This window comes from Mesoplodon bidens (genome assembly GCF_964165515.1).
Source record: "Mesoplodon bidens genome assembly, chromosome: 1".
NCBI lineage: Eukaryota > Metazoa > Chordata > Mammalia > Artiodactyla > Ziphiidae > Mesoplodon > Mesoplodon bidens.
The window spans coordinates 215,511,280-215,538,395 of NC_138176.1; the positions used below are offsets into that span (position 1 = coordinate 215,511,280).

At 36.4% G+C, this 27,116-nt stretch overlaps 1 protein-coding gene across 6 annotated transcripts in view; it reads left to right on the forward strand.

The window, feature by feature from the left end:
• Positions 1 to 27,116, forward strand: part of NFKB1 (nuclear factor kappa B subunit 1) — a 132,533-nt gene that overhangs the window by 13,720 nt on the left and 91,697 nt on the right. For all 6 annotated transcript variants that reach the window (XM_081242359.1, XM_081242360.1, XM_081242362.1 and 3 more), the window contains 2 exons: positions 18,793 to 18,838; positions 22,919 to 22,994. In XM_081242359.1, coding sequence (XP_081098485.1) covers positions 18,800 to 18,838; positions 22,919 to 22,994 — 115 coding nt within the window. In that variant the 5' untranslated portion in view covers positions 18,793 to 18,799. The remainder of the gene's footprint in view (positions 1 to 18,792; positions 18,839 to 22,918; positions 22,995 to 27,116) is intronic.

The following is a 27,116-nucleotide window of genomic DNA, read 5'->3' on the forward strand; positions in this document are numbered from 1 at the left end:
AATAAAAAAAATTAATATTTGCAACCAGGTAATCTGGTAGAGTTAATAGTTAGGGTAATATTACCAAGACACTTATCTTTGCAATATTTCATTAATGAGTATCCAGTGCTTCACTGTTAGATGAAGAAAAGTAGCATTCTTTTCTCAGTGATGACTTTGTTTCATACCTTTGGTCTCTGTTGTTTTAGAGAGGGTTCCTGGGTGCAAATTAATATGCTTTCATATTTTCAGGTGAGGCTACCCTTGAATATCAGCTAATAGTTCCGAAAATAAGTTGTGAAATGAAATCTCACTGCTTCACTATAAAAATATTTAAACCCTAACAGTTTTACACAAAAGTGATATAAAGTGTGATTTGTTAAAGAGTATACTCTTCAAGAGTGTAGATTATGGATGAAAATATTTGTTAAATTTACAATATTAATCATAAAAATATCATTGTATTTAAAAATTTTATCATCATATTTTAAATTTTTTTAAGAAATCAATTCATTGTTATTCTTTTATATTTTTTGCAGTAATAGATTTAATTATCAGTAGTACAAGTTTCATCTGCTTTGGTTTGTTGCCTGTTTTTGAAATTAGAATAATGAAATGGATGGCTTAATTCCCTACTACAAATTGGCTTATTACTGTTCACTTACATTTCACCATTAGGCCAAAAATCTTATAACCAGCTTTTATTCTGACCCATACTTTTGACAGATATTAATGAATTTAATCTATAGATGATTTCTTTAAGCTATGAAAAAAATTCTGACTGATGGAACCTGACTGATGCTGCAAGCACTGCTTTGTAATCCAAAGATTGTTAAAGCCTATCTAAATTAATCAATCAAAAAGTAAAAACAAAATATTTTATAACATCCGGAATAAAATACTTAAGACCTATAAAAAATTGGGGGGAAAAGTTTATAGCTGGAAAACCTCAGGAACCAGCAGGCAACCTTTACTATACTTTCCACCTTCATACTTTAATGATTTTGCAACACTATAAAACCTGGGGCCTCATCACAGGAGGGTTTTGTTTGTTATTTCTTATTTGTAGCATTTTCAGAAAATTTTCCAAGCATTTATTCTCTGTGGACACAATTTATGAAATGAAATATACCATCTACACTGGAAAAGGGTACAATGCCAACACTCCCAGGCCTGGTATCATACCCTCAGGGAGAGTCAGAATCATTTTACTGAAAACTCCTAACTTCAGTCCACTCAGCTTTGGACTTAATTAGTTCTGGTTCTGACCCTGACCTCTCTTCAAATCACTTAACAAACACACATTCAAGTTTTAAAAATTAATTTTAAAAGTTGTTTACAAATACATATATGTATAATCATTTTTGTTGCTGCCAACAAACTGAGGAAGAAAATAAATGTTTACTTATATAACAAGTACATTGTAAAGCTGTCATTGTTGAAAAGTACCCTGAAAAGTGAATAGCAGCAGTGTTTGTTAGTTAGAATAATAAAATAATCCAAGTACTCTGCGTATAGCTTCCCTGTGAGAAGATTTGGAGAGAACGATAAATTTTGCTGTGTTCCATTACATAATCAGCTCAGTCTACAGCTTCTGGGCATAAACGAAAACACAGAGCTCTAATGTTGTCCCAGTCTTCACTGTGTGAATCAAAAAATGTATGGACCATTCAAACATTTCATACTGGAAAATAAAGCTTTCGATTTTTCTTAGGTTTAAGCCTTTTGATATATGAGGCTCACTAGCATTTGTACATGAGATTTTCTTTTTTTTTGCTAACTTGAATTAAAAAAATACAAAACCTACATAAAGTTAAGCACACCTCTATAGAGAGAGCTTAATTAACATGAAATAAATAACTTGATTGCTATAATGAATTTTGTTTGTCAAAATAGCAGTTATTTTACAAAATTATCATTTTTATTATTATTTATTGTGTGGTTTTACTAAACATATCACAGTATATTTCACTGTCGGGGCATACGTATCCTTCACTTTTATCTCCAGAAATCAATTCTAATAATATTAAGCTTGAAAAAAGATAAATTAGAAGTGATGACAAATTCCCTAATCAATCTACCTATTCATCAGTTCTGGGTTCAAGCCTGCAGTTGATTTAAATAGTGAAAATAAATTGCTTAATTGTCCTGGAAAATATGCCTTCCAAGACAAGAATTTTAGGAATGGAGAGAATGACTTTTTTTTTTTTAGTGTTTTAACATGAATCCCTGACTTATGTTTTATTGATGTTTGAAGAACTTTATCTACCAGTTCTTAACTTAGGTATAGGTTTATTTTCTAAGATATAACCATTTATTGGTGTTTGATCATTAAGACTTGATTTATAAAGTGTATTTTTCTTTTCAGTGGGGGCTAGGTGTGGTTGTGAGGTCAGAGGAAAAGAATCCCTAAAAAGTTACAGCATCTAGTATAATGCTCTCTGAATAATATAAGCCACCTGTATGATTTATAAAGTTAAAGACAATGTGGAAGGATGGAAGGAGTATGAATGGCTGTTCATACAGAGGACATTTAAGGTAGAAAGGAAGAAACACGAAGGTAAAGACTAAAAGTTAAATTTAATGTTGAAAACTTTGGCCAAAACAAAGGATAATGAAAGCATAGATAAAGTTTTAGGGGAGAGTTCTCTATAAAATCAGGTCTTGAACTTTGTTTTTGACCTGAATGTGGAAAAGAAAAATAATCTAGAAAGTGAATCAGAATTCAGAGAAAAGGATAAATTCTGTATATCATGGATGAGAAGAGGAGGGTCATAATGAAAGGAGTGAGAGGTTGTCCTTGAATAGAACTGTTTTGTGGACATTTCACTGTGGCTTATCCTACTTTTGATTAATTGAAATCAATAGTCATTCCCCCCACATTCTTAAGTCAGTTGTGTTAAGCAGACCTCGGTACACATGGGAAATTATAAAATCAAAAGCGTGGTATCTGATAACAGTTAAATGCACTTCCTTGCTCTCCTGCTATATCATAGCATTTATTTGATATAATGTCTTTATAGTTTATCCATGTGTTTACCCAGTTGCCCGTTTCAGACATTTAACTAAATTTAACAAGCACACCTTGGAAGATTTTAATACTTCCTATTTTAAAACATTGCCTTATCAGTCATTTACTTTGAAGTGCTTTTTTATGATGGGCAGGGAAAGTATCCTATTTCTCTTGAAAAGTCTAACATAATAGCCAAATAGGAATTAGTCCAAGTTGAAATAGATGGATGACTGGGGGGGGGGCAGTTTTGCTGTACGTAGTAAATATGTGTTAAACTGAAGGAGTCCATTCATTCTGCAAGCCACAGAAAACAATAATTTTATTGCTGAGGCACTTAAGTATCATTACATGGATGTCCCCGTCAGTATGCCAATATCAAATTTATCATCATTCCCACCCACCAAATTGCTCCTCCCAGCACATTTAGGGGATACAGTTGTTAGCCCACTGTGGTCCATTCAGTAGGTTTCCCATGCCAGAAATCTAGAAACCCATTCTTCATGCATACTCACTTATCTCCTCCAGTCCATCACCAAATTCTATCAATTCAGCCTCCTCTCATCTCCAGAATTCATCCCTTCCTCATTGAATTTCTAGCTTTCATGTTTTTGATTCGCTCCTGATGCATAATCTCCTGCTTCTATTCCATCCTTCATTCCAGCATAAAAGTCAGCTTTCTAAAGTGCAGATCTGATCACATCACGATCTTTATATTTCTGAAATGTCTCCATTGTCTTTACAAGCTGATTCCTGCACACCTCACCTCCCACCCTTGCTCCTCACCCACCCCCTGTTTCTCAAGTCATCCATATCAATTTTCAGTTCCTATCTGCCATATTTTCTCACTTTGAAGGCCTCTGCATGTGCATTCCCTGTGTGAGGAGTGTGCTCTCCTTCCTAGCCATTGTGCTGACTACTCAACCTTCAGGCATGGTGTACACATCACCATTTCTCTGTCCATTCTCCCTGACCTTCCCATAAAGATTTATGTGCTCCCAGTCCATGGGCTCTTGACTTCTTATGCTTTCTAGACAGAAAATACCTTGAGGGAAGGGATTTTATCTTACTTTTTATCAGCACAGCACCCAGTAAGTTTGCCAAATGAATAAGTAAATAACTAGACAAAATATTGATGGACTGCCGTTGATTAAGCTATGTGACTCTGGGCAAGTTAATTAACTTCTCTGGGTCTCATTTTCTCCCTTAAAAAAAAAATGAGACAGACTAAATGAGCATCTCCCTGTAAAATTATTTGTTGCTTTGATATAATAGTGTTATTTGGAAGACTTCAGATTTTCTTGCCATATTGAGATAGGTCAACTTAAGGAAAATTCATGTAAGAAAGTACAAAGACAGTTCTTGATTATCAATATGATAATATGAGGAACTGTCCATTTTTGGATTATAAGTTATCATTTATGGTCCCAGTCTAGCTTCTTTCTGACGTCCAGGTGTTTCTGGGGTTGCATCTTTTCGTTATTAATCATTCTCTACTATGAACTCATGTTCATATCTCCAAAGCAATTTAAGGCACACATGATACAGAAATTGAATATAAAATTCAGCATTTTGATTGTAAATTGCTTCAAGGTCTCACTAATTATAATTATTTTTGGAGGAAGAAGATAGGGAAGTGGTAGTCGTATGAGCTGAATCCTCATCTGTCATAGCAAGAACACAATGTCTAAAATTGATCAATTAAGAAAAAAGATATAAACATAGTATTTAGGGATATGAAAAGAACCCCCAGGAAAACCAAAAAGAGAAAGTTAAGAGTGTTAAAAAGTTGATCACTTGGAAAAGCAGGATTGGAGTTGGGAGGTGGTGTGGGGAAACTTTGCTCTTTACATAAGCTCTTGTACTTTTGCATAGTAGGATTTTTTTTTTTAACCGTTAATTTATTTGAATACATGTTGAGTCCTTCCTATGTGCCAGGTTCTAGACACTGGGAATACAGTGCTGAACCAGACAAATCCATAATTTCATGGAGCTAATTAGATCATTTAATGTTTTCAGTTTAAAATATGTTCTTTTTATATTAGTCTTTTTAAAATTGAAGAATCACGTAACCAAAAAAGGACACAAATCGTAAGATTATGGCTTTAATGAATTTTCTCAAAGTGAACACACTTAACATTAAATAGAACGTAACCAGCACAGCAAAAGCCCCCTTTCTGCTCCTTCTTAGTCAAGATTCCTACCCTTCAGTCTCATTTAAAAGGTTTCACTAATGACTTTTGGATTACATAAATGTTGATTCCGTGACTCACATTCATCTGCATAACAATCAAGAGTTGACTGAATGAATTCATTACTTCAAGGTGCTAATAATGAGCTTTACACAAGTAGGAACTAACTCTCCTATTGTTAAAAGCCCTAAGGGCAGCTTATTTCAGATTTTCCTCACCGAACAAAATATGTAAGTGAAAATATTTAAAAATCAAATTTTTACATTAATTTATCATTTATGAGTTTGAGTAGATATTTTGTTTATTGCCGAGCAGGTAAGATCAGTGACGAAGAGACATGGGAGAAAGAAGTATTCGCCTCAGAACTGATGTATAGATTGTGCAATAGATTGTATGTGACAGCTGTCATATCAGCGTGCATGTAAAGAAAAAAGATCAAAATGGGTGAATTTTTTTTTAATATAAATTTATTTATTTTTGGCTGCATTGCGTCTTCGTTGCTGCACGCAGGCTTCTCATTGTGGTGGCTTCTCTTGTTGTGGAGCACAGGCTCTAAAACACAGGCTTCAGTAGTTGTGGCGCACGGGCTTAGTTGCTCCGCGGCATGTGGGATCTTCCTGGACCAGGGATCGAACCCGTGTCCCCTGCATTGGCAGGCGGATTCTTAACCACAGCGCCTCCAGGGAAGCCCAAAATTGGTGAATTTTTGTGTAGCCATTTTAATATTGAAGATGGAAAGAAAAAAGCAACATTTTCGGCCTATTATGCGTTATTATTTCAAGAAAGGTAAAAACGCAATTGAAACAAAAAAAGATTTGTGCAGTATATGGAGAAGGTGCTGTGACTGATCGAACATGTCAAAAGTGGTTTGCGAAGTTTCGTGCTGGAGATTTCTTGCTGGACAATGCTCTGTGGTCGGGTAGACCAGTTGAAGTTGATAGCGATCAAATCGAGACATTAATTGAGAACAATCAACATTATACCACGTGGAAGATAGCCGACCTACTCAAAATATCCAAATCAAGTGTTGAAAATGATTTGCACCAGCTTGGTTCTGTTAATCGCTTTGATGTTTGGGTTCCACGTAAGTTGAGCGGAAAAAAACCTCTTGACCATATTTCCACATGCGATTCTCTTCTTAAACGTAATGAAAACGTTCCATTTTTAAAACAAATTGTGATGGGCAACGACAAGTCTATACTGTACAATAATGTGGAATGGAAGAGATCGTGGGGCAAGTGAAATGAACACCACCAACCACACCAAAGGCAGGTCTTCATCCAGAGAAGGTGAAGTTGTATGTATGGTGGGATTGGAAGAGAGTCCTCTATTATGAGCTCCTTCTGGAAAACCAAACGATTAATTCCAACAAGGACTGCTCCCAATTAGACCAACTGAAAGCAGCAGTTGACAAAAAGCATCTGGAATTAGTCAACAGAAAACACATAATCTTCCATCAGAATAACGCAAGACCGCGTGTTTCTTTGATGACCAGGCAAAAACTGTTACGGCTTGGCTGGGAAGTTCTGATTCATCCGTCGTATTCACCAGACATTACACCTTCAGATTTCCGTTTATTTCGGTCTTTACAAAATTCTCTTAATGGAAAAAATTTCAATTCCCTGGAAGACTGTAAAAGGCACTGGATCAGTTCTTCGCTCAAAAAGAGAAAAAGTTTTGGGAAGATTGGAATTATGAAGCTGCCTGAAAAATGCAGAAGATAGTGGAACAAAAGGGTAATATGTTGCTCGGTAAAGTTCTTGGTGCAAATGAAAAATGTGTCTTTTATTTTTACTTAAAAACCGAAGGCACCTTTTGGCCAACCCAGTACATTGACATCTGCATATATTGAAGGGTTTACCTATAGGCGTGGTCATTGTGAAAAGGCCTTCATATCTAGATTAAGCACTGATCGGTCCTCTGTATAAGGCCTAATTTTGATGCTTGCAAATTATTATTTATGTGTGTATGTAATTGGAAGCTTGTTGTGATTCTTTCTTCAAGGAAACCATTTTCTCCCTCCAGGCCAGTTGTCACCACATACATAGAACAAAGTATTGCTGGTCCACATGATGAATCATTTTCTCTTAAAACATAAAGGATATATTTTTATTGATATTGTAGAATTAGTAAAAATGAAAATCCATACTAAAGTCATCATATTCAGGTTTAAGAGAATGTGATCAGTTTCTCTATGTTTGATCAAAAGAATATTAATCTCTTGGGAAATCCCTGGCTGTCCAGTAGTTAGGGCTCCACGCTTCCATTGCAAGGGGCACAAGTTTGATCCCTGGTGGGGGAACTAAGATACTGCGTGCCACGCAGCACGGCCAAAAAAAAAAAAAAGGTATATTAATCTCTAATTCATAATCCACGAGGTCTCCTCCTCCTCAATCTGAAAATACAAATACTCCAAATTGGTCCTCAAGACAAAGGTCAGACATGAAATTAAAATTTGGTCATACTCTATTTTTTTATTACGACTATTTTTTTTAGAGCAGTTTAAGGTTCACAGCAAAATTGAGGGGAAATTACAGAGATTTACCGTATACTCCCTCCCCCCACACATGCATAGTCTCCCCCGTTATCAGTGTTCCCCGACCACAACAGTGTGTTTGTTGCAATGGATGAACCAACATTGACACATCATAATCACCCAAAATCCAGAGTTTACACTGCAGTTCATTCTTGGTGGTGTGCATTCTGTGGGTTTAGACAAATGTATCATTACATGTATCTATCGTTATGGTTATCATACAAGAGTATATTTAACTGCCCTGAAAAGCCTCTGTGCTGTGCCTATTCATACATCCTCCCCCACCATTGTACTCTAGTTTTAGGGAGGAAGAAGTCTGTAGAAGTAGAAATGTGGAAGCAAAAAGTTCAGAACAAGGTCCAGTAAGTCAAATCCCTTTTGAATGCCACCTTAGTGAAAGACCTCAAACTTTGAGTAGGTGTATTGAATTGGTTTTTATATGGAAGTGGAAGGCAGCAATCTCCCACGAGTGACATCAGTTCTAACATGTAAAGGTTTAGCTAATTTACTATAAATCTTTAGAGAACTTTTCTAGATACACAAATTTATATTCACCAGATTTTATCCTACTATAGTGTAAACAAAAAAAATTTTACTTAGAATGGAATCTGCCATTTGATATACATGACAATTATAATATGGTTAGGAAATGTCCAAAATATATTTTGATCCTATAAATTTCAGTCATCTGTGATTAAGAAAACACCATAGGCAAAGATTTATTCTTATAGAAAGCATTAGAATGCATTCTAATCACTTATTTTAAAAAATCCTTGTCCTCCATGGTTACAGTGGACAAGGTACAGCAAGAATTTAGATGCTTCTTTCATACAGGGTAATGAAGTTATATTTACTATGTTTATTGATTCTAAGAGGCACACACCCAGTTTAATACCTAACTTAATCATATATGTTTGAGGATTTTCTGGGTATCTTTCTAGTCTTGGTTTTTAATTTCATTGTGTTTGGATAATATATTTTATATGTTTTCACTTCTTTGAAAGTTATTGAGACTTGTGGTCCAACATATAGTCTATCTTGGTTAATGTTCCACGTGCACTTGAAAAGAATGTGTAGTCTGCAGTCATTGGTGGAATGTTCTGTATATGCACTTAGGTTAATTTGGTTGATGGTGTTGTTCCTTAATTTTCTATGAAAATTACTGATGTTCTCTTGATTTGCTTTTATCAGTTATGGAGAGAAGAGTGTTAAAAATCTTAACTATAATTGTGGATATTTCTACTTCCTTTAGTTCTTCCACTTTTTACTTCATGCATCTTGAAGCTCTGTTAATATGTACATACACATTATGATCATTATTTCTCCATGATGATTTGACCCTTCATTCTTATGAAATGTTCCTCTTTGTCCCTGGCAATCATTCTCTTGAAGTGTACTGTATATGATATTTTAGTATAGCCTGCTTTCTTATATTTAGTATTTCCATGGTGTAACTGGTATAACTTTCCATCTTTATACTTTGAGACTAGCTCAGTCTTTAATATTAAAGTGTAATTCTTATGAAAAGCATATACCTGAGTCTTGCTTTTGTGTCCAATCTGACCATCACTACTTTTTTATGGGTGACTTCAGTCTATTTCTTTTTAATGTAATTATTGATATGGTTGGGTTTAAGCCTACTATCTTGGTAATTGTTATCCATTTGTACCTTCTGTTGTTTAATCATTTTTTCCTCCTTTCCTGCCATCTTTTGAATAAACCAAGTTTACTTTTTAAATTCCATTTTATGTCCTTCATCGGCTATTTTTTTAAGTGGTTGCTTTAGGGATTATAATATGCATCCTTGAGTCTACCATGAATTAATACCGTAACATGTCATATATAGTGTAAGAATTTGATAGTGTTTTACTTCCATTTGTCCTCTTCCCTCCCTCTGTGTTGTTATTGTTATACAGTTTACTTCTGCATAGGTTATAAACTGCAAAATTTATTGTAGTGTTTCTCTTGAGTAACAAACAAGAAAAAAGTCTTATACTTAACCACATATTCATCACCTCTTATTCTGTTATATAAGAATATATAACAGTGTTTCTTATTCTTTCATGTAGGTCCAAGTTTCTATCTAGTACCATTTCCCTTCAGCATGGAGAACTTTCTTTAACATATCTTTTAGCAGACCTGCTGACTACACATTCTCTCAGCTCTTGTCTCTTTGAAAAATGTCAATTTCACTTTTTATTTTTAAAGGATATTTTTGCTGAATACAGAATTGTTCACTGATTCAGTTTTTTCCTTTCAGCACTTTCATCATTGTTTCTGATGAGAAGTCAGCCATCATACTTATCATTGTTTCCCCTTGTCCCTGGATGGTTTTAGGATTTTTTTTTCCTTATCATTAGTTTTTCACAGTATGGCTGTAATATGACTAACTGTGGTTTTATTTGTGTTTATCCAACATGGGTTTCTTTGAGATTCTTGGGTCATGGGTTGATTTTTTTTTTTTAATCAAGTTTGGAAAATTCTCCACCATTATTTCTTCAAATATTTTTTCTCTCTTCTCTCTCTTTCTGGGATTCTAAATTATACATATGTAAGACCACTTCATGTTGTCTCATAAGTCACTGAAGGTGTCTTAATTTCTTTATGCCTTTTTTCTCTGTGCTTCACTTGAATAGTTTTTATTGGCCATTATTCAAGTTTATCGATCCTTCTACATTGCTCAATATGTTAATAAGTACACCTAGTGAAATTTCATTTCAGTCTAGAATTTTCCATTGGTTATTTTTCTTTTTTAATAGTTTTCTTTTCTCTGCTGAGATCTCCTATCTGTTTATCCATTATATCCATATTTCCTTTTACATTCTTGAACATATTACTATGGGCAGTTTTAAAGGCATTGGCTGCTAATTTCATCATTTGTGTCATATTTTTTCTTCTGAGTCATATTTTCCTACTTCTTTGCATGTTTTGTCATTTTTTGTTGTACATTGTGAATACCCCATTGTAGAGAGTATGGATCTTTGTTTTCTGTTAAAGACTGTTGAATTTTGTTGTAACGGGCAATAAATTTATTGGTGGATCACATGGTTTTATTAAGATGAGTTTAGAGTAACCCTTATTCTAGGGTATATCCTTTACTCCCATTGCATGGTCTTCTGAGGTCACAAGTGAATGTTAAGATTGTTAAGTGATGTCTCTTCACCCTAGATGATTAGAACTTCAGTGTCTCTCAGAAGTTCCAGGAACTTCTGGAATCTCAATTCAGCTTATCATTGTTCCCCACTGTCCCTGGATTTGGATCCCCAGCAGCTATTTTCTAGTAGGCTTTGCAGAATCTTGTTCTGCACTATCACAGTTTCATATTTGGCCAATGCCCAGAAGTGACCCCTATGGAGATTTATGAGCCTCCTTCTCTGTGTATCTCTCCTTTCTGATACTCTCCCCTGTGAGATTGCTGCTCTCTATTTGGGCTCTGCGTCCTTGTGTCATGGTTTGGAACGTGCCCTCAGTCAAAAAGTGAGTTTGGAACACACCTCAAGTATTTCCATTCTCGTGTGGTATACAGCCTTATACTGTCTCTTGTCCAGTGTCTTAAATTATTGCTTCAAGTATTTTGTATAGCTTTACATTTGAGTATGGCAGTGGGGCAAGTTCAATAATTGTTACTGTCATGACTGAAACTAAAAGTCCACATTTGGACAAATCTGGAATTGCACTGTTTCTTACCATTAATGCAAAGGTAATTTTTTTTAAGTACTTATTTAGTAATTTGGCGATTCAAAGAAGTAAAACTCTATTTTTAGGCATCTATATCCAGTTAAAAAGATGATAAATATATAAAGTTAAATTGCAGTAGAACAGTATGTTGTTGAGTGTGCAGTCATCAATACACAGAAGTATTATAGCCTTTGTGTGGACTGTAAAGCTGTAGGTTACAGAGGAAATACAGGGTGTCTTGGCAAATGTTGGATTTCAGTAGAGGCTTGAGGACTGGGTAATATTTAAGTAGGAAAGATGGCATTTTAGGATGCAGGGCATACTGTGAATAAATATACAAGATGCAAATGAGCAAGGCCTTTTTGAATGATCAGTCTGCCTGTTGTAGAAGGTTTTGGGTAGGATGTAGTATTAGGACATAGTGGAAAGCCCTCAACCACTCAGCATATATGAAAAACATCACCTATTAAGCATTAAGAGCCTGTTAAGGTGATGCTTATAGTATAATATGGTGAATGGTTGAGGGCTTTCGACTTTGTCTTGTAAGTAATGTGGCAATAATGTGAAAGAGGCTTAAGGAAGGAGAAATACCACAGTAAAGGAGAACAGTATGGAGGCCATTATTGTTATTCAGAGGTAAGGCAATGAATGTTTAACTAGGGTGTAACAGTGAAAGGAAAGTGCAAAGGAGGGGCAGATACAAGAAGTAATACAAAGAAAAGATCAACAGAAATTGATTATTGACTGGATGGGTGTGAAATAAGCAGAGGGAAAAGGAGAAAAAGTTGACTGAATTTTTGGCTCTGAGTACATGAGAGAATGATATATTGGCAAAACCTGGAAAGTCAGCAATGGGGCCCGTTGCCATAGGAATGATGAATTTGGTGTTAGATAGTAGGGAGTTGAAAGGATTAAAAACATTATTGTTTTATAATGGTATCACTGCTTAAAGCTAGCAGCAATTTATTAATATTTATATTTTGAAGGTTTTAACAGTACTAATTTTATTTCTGTTTATACCATGGTGGTTTTGCCTCTTGTCCTTGTTTCTTTTGTTCAGCTGGAAACTGAATAGGCCAATAAAGTAAAAATGAGTACAAAGGGTGTTCTAAATAGGACCCTAACAAAGAACGTGTAACTATTGAATCACCGAGATATCTAACCCATGCCCCACATGCCTGCCATTTCCCATGACACTTACCGTGTTGCATTGTTTTTGCCTGTCTTCCTACTTACTAAACTGTTGCATTAGTTGGCTTTTGCTACATAAAAAATCACCACAAAGCTAACTAAGAAACAAACATTTGTTATTTCTCCCAGTTCGGGAGGCTGTCTAGGTCATCTGGTCTCGCCTGGCTCTGGGGATCTCTGAAGTCTTTTGGCTGCTCAGCAGGTGCTGTGTGGTCCAGCGGACCCTCAGCTAGGACTTCCCCTCACTGCTCCATGTGGCCTCTCCTCCTCCAGTGGGCTGGCCCAGGCTTATTCACATGGCACCTGTGTTCCAAGAGAACAGAATTGTTGGTCATTGCAAGGCCTCCAGAAGTCTGCATTTAAAACTCACCCTTCTATCTCACTCTGTTGGTCAGAGTAAGTTACAGCCCTGCCAAGATTCAAGGGATGGAGAAATAGATTTTTCCTCTTGTCAGGTGGAGTTGCAAAGAATTTTTGGCCATTGCTTTCAGTCTATCACAACTGTTAGCTCTGTGAGTGCAGGTACTGCGTCACTCATGTGTACTTTGGTATCTTTGGTAACTGACACATAGTAGTTTCAATATTTTTTTTAATGAATGACTAAACTAATGAAAGCATTCAAGGAGCATTTCAATATACCTTAATTTTAAATATGTACTACGTACTTTTATCATACCATTAGTGAGTGTGGTATTTTCTATGGGCAGCTTTCAGAGAGAATCTCTTTATTCTCTTTCTATCCTTTGAACTTGATCAATGGAGACATTTAAAACAAAACAAAACAAAAAGCAACTACCACTTGCATTAACGTTGTTTCATATTTTTAACTTCACATTTGATTGTCTCAGGAAGAACTCCCTTAAGTCTTGTGTATTGTCACAGTGCTGTTCTGCTTTTCAGGCTATGCTATGGGTAGACTGCCTCCAGCCTGAACATTCAGGAGACCTAGAGCAAAGATGCTGTATTAAAATAAAGTTGTGAGTCCAGAAGGAAAATCAATTCTGCCTCTTAGACAAGTGATATTCGAATCATAGTCCATGGAGTCAGAGTAGCCAGCATTACTCTTATCAACCTGAGCGAATGGCTTCTTCTCTCTAAACCTCAGTGTTCTCAGGAATATTGTGAGAATTAACTGAAATATATGAAGCACTATCTCTTAATTCCTTACTCATGGGAGGGAGTCAGTAAAGTTTAATTCTTTCTCCATGTGAACCAGCATACTATCATGACACGATGGCATGCAACTAGGTTTCTCCTCCTTGGCACTATTGGCATTTGGGGTCGGATATTTCTTTATTGTGAGGGGCCATCTTGTGCATTATAGGATGTTTAGCAGCATTTCTGATCTCTACCCACTAGATGCCAGTAGGACCACCTGCCAGTTGTGACAGATGAAAATGTCTTCAGACATTTGCCAAATGTCCCTGGAGGCAAAATGCAGACATTTTATTCAGCAGTGATAAGGATTAGGATAGGGAGGGAAGGTGGCAGTGTATCAGTAAATGTGTAGGATGGAAAAGAAATAGAAATACTTGATTCTTCTCAGAGTGCCTAAACTTTTACTGCCTATTATTCCCGTAATTTATTATAAACATAATGTTTACTGTGCTACCTAATAAAATGGCTAACATTTGCTATGTGTCCCTAACTGTGCTAGTAAGCTTTGCATGCCGTTAATAGTTGAATGTTGTTAGATTGGTATTCCATTGTAAACAGGGACCTTATGTTATATCAGCTCCAAGCACAATGCATTTGTACTTATTAGGTAGCTATTCTACGTGTTAATTGGCCATATTGTACCCAACTCAAAAAATAGGGAGCTGAAAATGGATGGAGGAGTGGAAAAACATAGAAAATGAGTTTATACAAATCTAAACATGGTAGGACACAAATATTCATTCTTTTTCAAAAACTTTAAAAAATCAGCTATTCTGAGAAAAGTAACTAAATCACCATTAACTTTTCTTTCATCATCACTAAGTCAATGTGTCATCAGAAAGATGTAAATAAATAGCCACTTTAACGTTAACCTTTTTTCTATTTATTACGAAGAGGATTCCAGTAGTGCTTAGAAGTTTTTGATTCATTCATACTTTATGTTTTCTTCACTGTATATCATTAATTGTTAAAGATGTCAGAGTTAAACTTTAAATTCAGGACAGGGTTTGATTTTCTCTTTTTTTCTATTAAAAATATATTTCCAATTACATAATTAAGTTAGAAAATTAAAACAGAAATTTGTAACTTAGGGAGTAAAAGTCCCCATGTTACTATATATGGATATGAATTATTATTTTTGGCAGTTACATAACATATAACTGTATGAATGTAGCATAATTATAATTAAACAATCTCCTATCAAAGGACTTTTAGACTGTTTCCAGTTTTTTGCTGCAGTGAATATTCTTGTACTTATTTTTTTGTACACTTGCTCATGTAATTCTTTAGTACAAATTCCTGGAAGTGGAATTGCAGAGTCAATAGACACTCTTTATTTGAATGTTTCATATTATATGTAGTACACATACAATGTTTCACATATGTAGTGCATAAACCTTACAGCATGTTTCCTCCAAAAAAATTCCTCTGTGGAAAGCAACTCCAGTATATTCTTTCTGTTTATTAATTTATTATCCAACAGAGAGATGGTAATAAGTCACTGTTTTTCTTGTAATTTCATCCAAGATGAGGCACTAAAAGTACACCTAAGTGATGTCCGTTATGGCTGAAAATAAACTTGAAAATGGAGACACTTTATCTCTCTGATTCCCAACTCTATCCTCTAGATGGCACCTAAAATTCTGTTTTTCAAACTGCGGATCGTGACCCATTAGTGGCTCATGAAATCATTTTAATGGATTTTAACGGTAGTTGTTTTTTTTTTAATGAAATCTAATAGAATATATTTCCTTACAGTGGGCCCTGGTCAAAAAGTGTGCATATATCTGATCCTAGAAAATTTCCCCAGTTACAAGGAGGGGAGTGCCGCCAATTCTACCCTTAATCGTCCAACCCTGTGGCCTTGGTTTTGCTGCCCTCGCTAAGAACTACTTATGCCGGCCTTTGATGTCAGTGGTGGAATTGTCACAGACGTGTGGAAAATAATCCGTCAGGCGTTTCATGCAGAACTCATCATATATTCAGAACTTAGCCAGTTACAACATTATGCCTTTCATGTGAGAAATACAAACAATTCACTCAGGGAGATATTTTAGTTATTGCTAGCTAGCTGTATTTTCTGTTTCCCTCTCCGTGGTGTGAAAATTTTTCTGGAAGCCTCACTGTTGCGGGAGAGAGATGCAGAGCTCAGGCCCATCTTCTCACCAGTCAACCCAGTGTCTCCCTTTCTGTTTCGAGGTCCTTCCTCAAAAGCACCGAACTGAGTGCAAAGGGAAAGTGAGGGGAAGGGTTGGGGGAGCAAGGGGGCAGCAGAGGCTTTCCCTGGTCTTTCCTCATCCTTCAGTTCCAGAGGCTTAGTTGGTATTTCAAAATTTCGAAATAAAACCTGCTCTTACAATTAATGCAAATATTACTGTGATTCATCCTTTCCAAATAATTCTTGGTTTCGTTTGACATTTTATTTTTAAATCATGAATTAACATTGACATCACTCTCAGCCTACTGTTACCTCAGCGCTTCACAGTGAACTCTGTCTTACAAAAGCTGTAAAAGTTCAGATTTTAACCGTCACCCAGTATCTCTTGGGCTGCTGTTAGGCTTTTAAAACTATGATCTTTTGGCACTCATTCGTGCATAAATCATGGGGAGGATATTGGAGGGAGGACTGTATTTAATTTGGTGTTTTGTCCTGTGCTTATGATTTAGAGATCTTCATTGAGATTTGCTGTACAGTGGTGATCATGATAATAACCCTGCATCAGTTCTAATAAAGTAGATTTAGTTGAGTCTTTAAAATTAGGGTCAGGGCCCCCTTACATTAAATCAAAGGTCAGGTGTAATAAAGGTCAGTGTAATAGAGGTTCTGAACAGGTTCTGTCAGTATAACAAGTCAGTGGTCCCCCTTTGCCTTTAAAGACTGTGGGCTAAGATTGAGAAGATTCAAATGATCAACCCACATTAAAGGCAAAAAAAAAAAATGGTCTTAATATTTTTCTTGGAAACTTTGGCTTCTGTGTTCTAAGAATAAGAATTTTTCACATGGAATGTTGTAAGTGGTGTTAACACTGTATTTCAGTGTAACACTATTTACTGGTATCCTTCATATAAGTGAAAATTATGCTAATGATTCTTTAATATGGATATATACTTAAGTCCGTATAAAAATCCAAGTTCACAGAAAGAGTTATGATTTAGGTAATTTGTCCTTTGAATAAGTATTTATTAGCTAACTAACATATTCCAAGCACAACAAAATTCTTTCCTTTCAAAGGTCCATCCCCTATCAAAGTCTCTCATTTGCAGATGAGGAAACAGAGGCCACAGTGGGTTAGTTATATATCCAAAGTCACACACCCAGCAGTGGAAGAACTCTTGAATTTCGAATGATTTAATTCTTCTTCACTAAAAGGTCTGTTTTCCTTTTTTTTTAGCTGTTTGTCTTAACTACAGCTGTTTGTAAATCTTCAATCAATAGTTTCTTGTTTTAGATGAATATTTTCTTGCAAATCTGCATGGCATTCTTGTTCTGTAGAACTCAGAGCCGCTCTTTTCCCTTTTGTTGGAATTCAGCCCTGCTCTGCATTCCACTAGGAACCCCCCGATGCTCTTTCCCTCCTCCCCAGTCACAGAGGGCACTAGCAGGAGAGGATTTCATTGGAAACTGGAATCCCCTTTGGAGGACTTCGGAATGTTCAATGATATATTCATTAGAGTGAGGGCGAAACTGTTCTAACAAAGAGACCCAACAGTACACCCGGTTAAAGAACACAGTCTTTGATTTCTTTCTCACATCACCATCAGTCTTAGCTGCCACTCATCATCATGCCAGGTCTTCTCCATGCCTAGGTTTTAATCCAGTGGGACAGAGAAGAAACCAAAACACGGAGGAAGGATGTCAAGAGCCTTAAGCCCAGACCTGGAAATGGCACACAATAAATAGTTTTGACATTCCTCTGCAAGCGTTTCTTCAGATGACCATCCCTAACTCCACAGGAGTGTGGGTGGGGTATACTCTGGCTGAGTGTGTTTCCAGCTACAGCTCTGTTACTGCGGAAAAGGAGAGAACAGATTTTGGTGGACAGCTAACCCTTTGGGACAGGCCCAGTCTCATGTGCCGTTGAATGCTTTATAGACTTCATAAGAAAAAAAGAAAGAGAAAAATTGGCTTCAAATCTTTCAGCTCTGTTTTTTTTTTAATCTTCTAATTTTTCAGGCAATGTGTCTAAACTTTGATCTAAGTAAATTTAACTAAAATTGTCCTATACGTATTTAAAATAATGATAAGGATATTTCTTAAGTAAATCCAAAATGATATGTGATTTTAGATACTATTTTTATCTGGTCATGTGGCTCTTAATTTTTGTCAAGGCCTCTGGGTAACAGAAGATTGCTAGGGCCTGTGATGTTTTAATATCTGGCTGGGGTTGAGTAAATCTGAGACTGTAGCCTTGATAATAAGGGCTCTAATTTTTGTGCCTTTTGCTTGCATGTTTAATGTTACAGTGTTTCTGGACCACTCTGACAGAGGAAGTGGCCTGCAACAGCGGAGTGCTCTAGGGGACAGCCCGGCACACTGCAGTCGTCCCACCATGTGCTGTGCAAAGCACTGATCAGGCCCTCTCACAGCAAAATGACCCCCTCTGAGCTTCTCAACTCAAGTGGCATGTAGAAAGTGGGGAGATAGTTCTAGGACTATCACAGAATTCATGAAGGGTTGGAAAATAACCTATACGAAGAGCTAAGTGAATCTTTGAAGTCTAGATGGTGACAAAAAGAAATGGCCTCTAAGGAATCTAGTGGCATGATTTTTATACAGAGGATGAAGACTAGTTGTACCAAACTCCAGGACACTACTGTGAGGTTGACATCACTGTTGTGGGTTATATGTAAGTGGTAATTCCTTGATGATGCAATATTTCTGTTAGATTTAGATTCCAAAGAGGAACTACACCATATCCTCCTCCTAAGGTCTTTAAAAAAGGGTTACATTTGGTCTTACTGGAATAATACAGTTTACTCCTGCATTGTGGAATTTTTAAGGTTCCTTCCAGTTTTACAGTTCAGTTTTGTATTCTTTTGATGTGCAGCTCCAGAATGGCAGAAGACGACCCATATATGGGAGGGCATGAACAAGTAAGTATTTTAATAATCTCACTAATAATTTTTTGTAAATGTATTCATATTTTAAAATAAACAGAGGCAACAATAGTAACTATCAGGAAAACTCTAAAAGTGGTAAAACTTTCTTTTAAGTTGTTTTTCCTGTCCCTCTGTGTAAGGTCTGAGAGGACATGTCATGTAAAACGAGTAACTTAAACTCTGCTATCACATACGGTTGCATAAAAGTTATATATGCTTCAGGTCAAATGATAACTACTTGTATTAGTTTCTTAAGGCTGCTGTAACAAATTACAACAAACTGGGTAGCGTAAAACAACAGAGATATATTCTCTCTCAGTTCTGGAGCCTAGAAGTCCAAAATGAAGATGATGATAGGGTCAGTTACTTCTGGAAGATCTGAAGGAGAACCTCTTCTGTGGTCCTCCCCTGGCTTCTGGGGGTTACTGACAGTCCTTGGCATTCCTTGGCATTCCTTGGCTTGTAGCTGCTTGGCTTGTAGCTGTGTCACTCCAGCACACTGGCCTTCTTCCCTTTGTCTCCTCTGGGTTTCTGTATCCAAACCTCCTCTCTTCTCTTGTAAAAGTACCAGGCATTGAATTGAGAGCCCATTCTTCAGTATGACCTCATCTTAACTTGATTACATCTGCAAAGACCCTATTTTTAAGTAAAGTCACATTCAGAGGTATTAGGAGTTAGGACTTGAACATATCATTTTGGGGGAGAAGACAAATTATTTATTGAAAACTCACCTAATGAGGCAGATTGGTGTAGTAAAAAGGGCTTAGAATTCAAAGATCTTAACCAAGTGTTGGCTGCTCTTAAAACTTGAGGAATTACTTAGCACCCCCCTCCCCTCTTCACTCACAGGAATCTTTAAAAGTCTTAATGGGCAATGAATGTGCTTTGGGAATATAAAACTGTTCATTATAATTATATTTGAAATTATAAAGGGATACCAGTGTCCTTTTCTTTTTCCTCCTAACTTTGTACTTGAAAATTTTCAATTTCAAGCCTGTAGAAATATTGGATAGTCCAACAAATCTTTGTTGGTTGTTAATATTTTGCCCTATACATATATATGTATATTTATATATATAGAGAGAGAAAGAGATTTATTTATATAATGTATATATATTTAATGAACCATTTGCAAGCAATTTTCAGACTCTAGGGTAATTAAATATTAAGGGTATTTAAAATACTGATATTTATTCATTCATGAGCTGTTCATTGAGGCATTACTATGTACCAGAACATTGGCTAAGGAGGGGTACAAAAATGTGACACATTTCAGGCAGCTGCCATTCTAATAGGAGGGACAGAGACATGAATAGTTTCCATGTGGTGATAAATGCTGTAGTATAGTCTGCACAGTATGGGACAGAAATGTTGAGGAGGATCACTCCGTGCTGCCTGGGAAGAACAGTAGGGTTAGGCAGACTTTCTAAAAGAAGTCTCTGTAAGCTGAGATTTGAAAGATGTAATTTGCTAGGTTAGACAAAGAGAGGGAACACTAGGTACCAGGACACCCTGGTCCACATTTTGTCATCATTTCACACTTAAACTTTAGCCACCTAAAAAATGTATTTCCCAAATTTATGCATGCAAAGAATCAGTCAGAAACCAAAAGCGAAATATTGGGTTGGCCAAAAAGTTCGTTCGGGTTTTTCGTACCATCTTATGGAAAACCCAAACCAACCTTTTGGCCAACCCCAATACTTTTAAAGGGATTTAGTATTACTTCTTTAAATAAAATAGACCTATGTAGCATTCATTACTCTTGATAATGTTCTGATTGCTTTAGAAAGAATGAGTATGCATTGCTTTTCACATTAAGATACTTATTTTGAATTTTATTGTACACATGATGATATAGGATAAATCTAAGACCATTTTCTTTGATTATAGCATGAAAGACATTTGGCTATTCATATTATAAAAAACCTGTGTTTTACCTTTCGCTTTTAATATGCCACCTCTAACGATTAAAGGCACAGTCTAACCAGCGTTAGGGTTGGTCCGCTTAGTTGTAAACCATGCTTTGCTGTCTATACGCAGGAAATCCTATCAGCAAGAGATGGTCCTTTATGCCACACACAAGAGTAAAACCTGCAGAAAACATTCATTTCAAAAGCTTTTCTTATGTGGGCATTTTTGTGATCATCAGCAACAGCGGTTGGGCACCTTCTGATATTTCCATTTTTGAAGGGAGAGGTCCTTGAAGTTTATTTGTTTGTTTCCTTGTCTCAAGATTAATGGTGTATATTCCCTGAAAGGTGCGTGTCGTCCGTGTTTTAATGTATTCTGGAATTTACTCCCCACCGCTGACCTAATGCACAGTGCAAGCTGCAGCACAGAACACAGCTTCCCTCTTCTTGTCTGAAGTGGGGCATGTGTCTCTCCTAAGATCAGAGTTTTGGCCCTCTAACCACTTGTTTGAGCCACCTGCAGGACCATAGGAAAAATTTTTTTCTGCTAGGTCATCTTTTCTGCTCTGAGACTAATGAATTCTCTCTGTAAAGCGGGGCCCATATTTATAATAACATGTTGTTTCATTCCTTTATTTAATTTTTAGCAAATGGTGAATAGTGTAGATGAATTTCACTCTGAAGCACTGAAGTGGAGTACATTTATTGTTCCTCAGTTGAAAATTTGCGTACCTCACAACTGGATCTGAAGCCTTCTTTATGTAAACACTGCATTTCTTAGTCTTGATTTAACTAGGCATACAGATTCTTAGGTACCCAAGAATGTCCAATAATATGCTAGTAAAGAAAAGAAGTAAAATATTTGTGTTTTTTAAAAAAATGTCAGCTCCAGCATATTTACTAACTAGCATATCATAAAAAAGGAAACATGTTTGGTTTCTGTGCTGTCCACAGACATTTCACAGATGACTTATTTAGGTTGAAATAAATACCAAACTCAGAAATATGAATTTTAAATCCTGAGTGAACTAAGTGGGAAGAAAATGTTTCTCTTGGGATAAGTAATTATTAGTAACTTATTGTAAGATTATAATTCAATCAAAATATATTGTTTGCCCACTGTATTAGTTTTCTGGTGCTACTGTAACAAATTACCACAAGTTTAGTAGCTTTAAAAATACAAATTTATTCTCTTACAGTCTGGAGGTCAGAAGTCTATAATCAAGGTGTTGGTAGGGCTGCATTCCTTCCGAAAGCTTTCCTTACCTTTTTGAACTTCTAGAGGCTGTTTGCATTTCTTGGCTTGCAACCCCTTCCATCATTCCAGCTTCCTGCTTCTATTGTTGCATCTCCTACAGTTCACTTTGATCTCCTGCATCCCTCCTATAGGGCCCACCTGGATAATTCAGGATAATCTCCCCATCTCTGTATTCGTACCCTCATAACATGTACGAAATCCTTTTGCTACATGAGATAGCATTCACAGGTTCTGGGGATTGGGATGTGGATGTCTGTGGAGGAGCCATTATTCAGCCTGCCACACCCACTAAATTCCAGATATTTTGTGTCGTGCTAGGTAAATAAAGGCGGGGAAAAAAAAGCGAGGGAGCTCAGTGTTCAGTTATTTGCTCTTTGGACTAAGTTGTATTTTCAGTTTTTCTGTAAGTTGTTCTAGGGCTGCTGCCTAGTTCTTTCAGGACTTGAAATTGGATGGCTAGAGGAGGAGTTTATTTATCATCATAAAAGAAATGGAGATTTCTAGGATTATCTTCTCATGCTTATATTTCTAAGAGAGTATAAGCTTTAAACCATAAATTCAACAAATATTTAAGCATCCACTCTGATAAATGTACACGGAGTCCTGCAGATATACCAGTAAGCAAGCTACACCATGTCCTTACCTCTGTGGACTTTACAGTTGGGTCATTCTTCTGAAATCCCTTTGTCACATAGCCCCCTGTAAAGTTCCATACATATGAGAACTTAGCTAGGTCTCCTGAGCGTTTTTTTAAAATTCTGATTTGAAGTGTTTTCGGGTTTTTGTTTCTGGCTTTAGTTTTTGTTCTTATAGTTAAGTTTTAGGTGTTTCAAGTTCAAATTTTTAAATAAATTTTACCATGTTGGAAAAATAATGACTGAAATATTTAAATTTTCCTTTTTATAGATGTTTCATTTGGATCCTTTGAATCATACAATATTTAATCCAGAATTATTTCAACCAGTGATGCCACTGCCAACAGGTAAGAAAATTCCTCATCTCTGTTGCCCTGTCATTTTGCTTTTGCTTTTTGTAAATTCAGGATTTTCTGTCCATTCTTTTAGAAAGTCAGTGAGGTACCTGGAAAGGAAATGGTGATTAATGTTTTAAAAACCAATCTTTTGGGACTTCCCTGGTGGCGCAGTGATTAAGAATCTGCCTGCCAGTGCAGAGGACACAGGTTCGAGCCCTGGTCCAGGAAGATCCCACATGCCGCGGAGCACCTAAGCCCGTGCGCCACAATTACTGAGCCTGCGTTCTGGAGCCTGTGAGCCACAACTACTGAGCCCGTGTGCCACAGCTACTGAAGCCCACGCGCCTAGAGCCCGTGCTCCACAACAAGAGAAGCCACCGAAATGAGAAGCCCTTGCACCGCAACAAAGAGCAGCCCTCACTCGCTGCAACTAGAGAAGGCCCGCGTGTAGCAACAAAGACCCAATGCAGCCAAAAATAAAAATAATATAAATAAAAAATAAATTTATTAAAAAACCCCCAATCTTTCCGTATACTTTTTTGGACTATGTTTCTACAAACATGTTTGACCCCAGTTACCCATTGTCTGACTGACGATTGTTGCTGATACCTGCTAGCACAGCTCAAAAGGAATTTCTTTACTCCATGTAGGATTTTTCCTTTCATCCAATCTTGTTATCTCTGGTGTCTTTATAACTTCTGTTTCCTTTGTCCCAGGCAAACAGGAGGCAGTCTCAACTCCTCAGACCTATTCCAAAAACACTTTTGAGTACCTATTGTGTGCCAGCCAGTATACCAGACACTGGGAACATAAATTGTACAAAAATCATAAAAGTCATCTCAGTAGAAAAATCATCGTTTTAAAAAGCTTTTTGGGGCTTCCCTGGTGGCTCAGTGGTTGGGAGTCCGCCTGCCGATGCAGGGGACGCAGGTTCGTGCCCCAGTCTGGGAAGATCCCACATGCCGCGGAGCGGCTGGGCCCGTGAGCCATGGCCGCTGAGCCTGCGTGTCCGGAGCCTATGCTCCACAACGGGAGAGGCCACAACAGTGAGAGGCCCGCGTACCGCAAAAAAAAAAAAAAAGCTTTTTGCTTTATGTCCTGACCAGTTAGATAAACTCATGAGAATCATCCTTCCTCCTAACATGACTCTATTAATTATCCCCATCAACAAGTTGTTTAATCTCATATGGGCGATTAAAAACAGTCAACTCAGTCTCTGTTTTTATTTATTGATTCTTCTGTAAGCTTCTTGTGATAGCTCTTTTTATGTGCTCCTCATGTCACCAGGGGGGCTCGACAGATGTTCACAAGCTATGTGAGTCAGTTTTGGAAGTTGTATGTCACAGAGAGTTTTGTGGTCACTGAAGTGGGCATCAGCTATTCTGTTTACCATGGATGTGCTTGTTCTCAGTGGGAGACTTTATCCAATTTGTATCATCATCATTTAAAATTAGTGTTGTTACTCTGGCACTTTTCATGTTTAGATCAGATGTTTCTCTGCATTTTTATATCTATTACTTCTAGAAGTTCACGGGAAGGGAAAAAAGTAAATCTGCTGTACCTTGACCTTCATTAGCTTCACCGAGTGTGCTGCTGAGCCCTTTCTCTCTTTACCCCACAAAACATATTTTGTAGGCTACTGTACCTGAGATCTCCTCAAATGCTGTCCAATATAAGCTCTAGGTCAGCTTCCTCTGAACAAGTACATGTCTTGGTAGCTTCTGTGTTTCCTGTGAACTTCTTATTCTGAGGATCAAAGTCTTTTTCTTGGTACTGATACTTTATTGAAAACATGAAAGGTTCTGCCCTCAGGAAGCATATACATTTCCATTTAATGCCTTGTAGATGACAAACAATAATATCCTGATGCAAATGCTTTCTTAATGTTTTTATTTCATCAAGTTTATGGAGATAGAAATAAGATTATCAAAAGAACTATCTCAGTAAATATTCTGTAGTCGGAGCTTCATGTTGTAGGAATTATTTAGCCCATAACATTAGAAAAACTTTTATAATTATACCTCAGAATCATATTTTCCAGTTATTACCTCATCATTTTTATTGTCACATACTTTCCCTCTGCATTGCAGTGGCATAGTTCAGTTTTTATAAACCAAGACGTATGGATGTTTTATTCACATTTTAAAGGGATAGAGAGGTAATATAAACCAGTATTAATTTGTAATTTTCATGTAGACTGTTTTATATTTCTTGAAATCTAAAACCATTAGTAGTTTTGCTACTTGTGGAAAACTCTATGGGATATGGCACGACTGCTAGGTCTATAACATTATGCTGTAGGATGTCAGTTCATGGCATAGAAATGCGGCCAAGGAAAATTGGCATTAAAACAAATATATGCATGTCAAATCTAATTTTCTAGTTGATTTAATGTTTGAGTGTGTTCCCTGAAAGAGAAAAAATGGCCCCATTTCACTAATAAAATTCCCAGACCTTAAAATTTCACATATTTAAAGAAAATTAAATCATACAGCAAAAATAATAGCAAAACTTCAAGTATTTTTAGAAGAGTTAATAAGAAGTGAGAGGCTTGAAGTTTGATGTAAATGTGTTCCAACTCCTCTATATTTTCCATGACATCCAAATGTTGCCTTCTTTTTTTTAACTGAAGTATTGTCGATTTACAGTGTTGTGTTAATTTCTGCTGTACAGCAGTGATTCAGTGACACATATGTGTACATTTTTTAATATTCTTTTCCATTATGGTTTATCACAGGATATTGAATATGGTTCTCTGTGCTATACATATACAGTAGGACCTTGCTGTCAAATGTTGCTTTCTTAAAGACTTCTCTTCTTCATAAGTTCATTTAGCTTTCTAGAGGGAATGTTAATGAATAGATTTATTATATTGTTGTACAGGCTTTATATTAGCAGTGTGAAAATATTTCCTTTTCTAATCAGTTTTATCTCCTTATCAGAAATTAAATTCTAGCCATTTTTTGGAATTTTAAAATTCTAGCAGTTTCTTTTCTAAAAGTAGTTAAATACATCCAGGAATTAATTTCACACAGACAAGAGAAGATAATTCACCTAAATTATACTACATTGGTCAGCCCCTACCCTTTTTTCTTTTCTTGTGTATGTTTCAGTTCAAATTCAGTCATTTTTCAACTGACTTCCTTGTAAATTTCTTGAATAATAACAGGAAATAATTATACCTTAGTTTCCTACAGTTTTCTAGCCTTATCCTGACTGATCATAATACTGAAAAGGTAAAAATAGAACCTCTCTCAAGTTAAAGTTTATTTTTAATTTCAACCTGAAAGTTTAGCTTTCTTAATAAATATACTTATCTAAAATAAGTCTTGAACTTCTGGCCTGGAGACAGTGAAGGTTGAAATGGACACCAAAGCATTCTAGAATTTTTTTAGTACCATTTTAATTTACGTTCAAACAATTGAGAAACACCATGAGCCTTTATGTATTGCAGAGCTACGGATTATTTTACTCTTGTTATGAAAACCAGCTGGGAAGCTGAGGGACTTTCTCATACTGAACAAATTTGAATTTATACTGTCAGAGGTTCTGATTTTCCTTTGAGTTTCCAAAGTCAGGTATAGTCAGGCTATGGATTAAGCTTCTAGTATTCTTTGTCTTTACAACAATAAATTGGTATGCACCTATCTAAATTATTTTCAGAATTTTATAAAATGCTTGTTTTAGAACAGAGTTTATATGAGAGCACGGTATTCAAAAGTTGTATACAAACATCAGAAGCTATGAGTTAATAAGAATCTACCATGTCTGATAGACCAAATTAAATTTGGGAGGGAGGAGGAACAAGCTAGCCAGTTAAGGAATGAGGGCAGTACTTATGGATCCGAGTATAGGAAAGGAACCAAAAACTTAGTGTAAGGAAAAGCAGATAGCCTGAGATCATTATCTGTGTGTTTCACATGTAGGCACTAGCTCAGTCTCTTGTAATTTCACATTAAGCCCATTCTCTTTGAAGAATGGAAATCAGTGTCTAATGATATGACGGCAAAAGAAAATTTCATAGTGCCCAGGAAGTGGTTGCTGCTTTTAACTGGTATTTGTGTCATTTAAAAAATGCTTTGTTAGTGGACATGATTGTGAAGGCTATTGACGCCTTAATCCTTGCCAGAC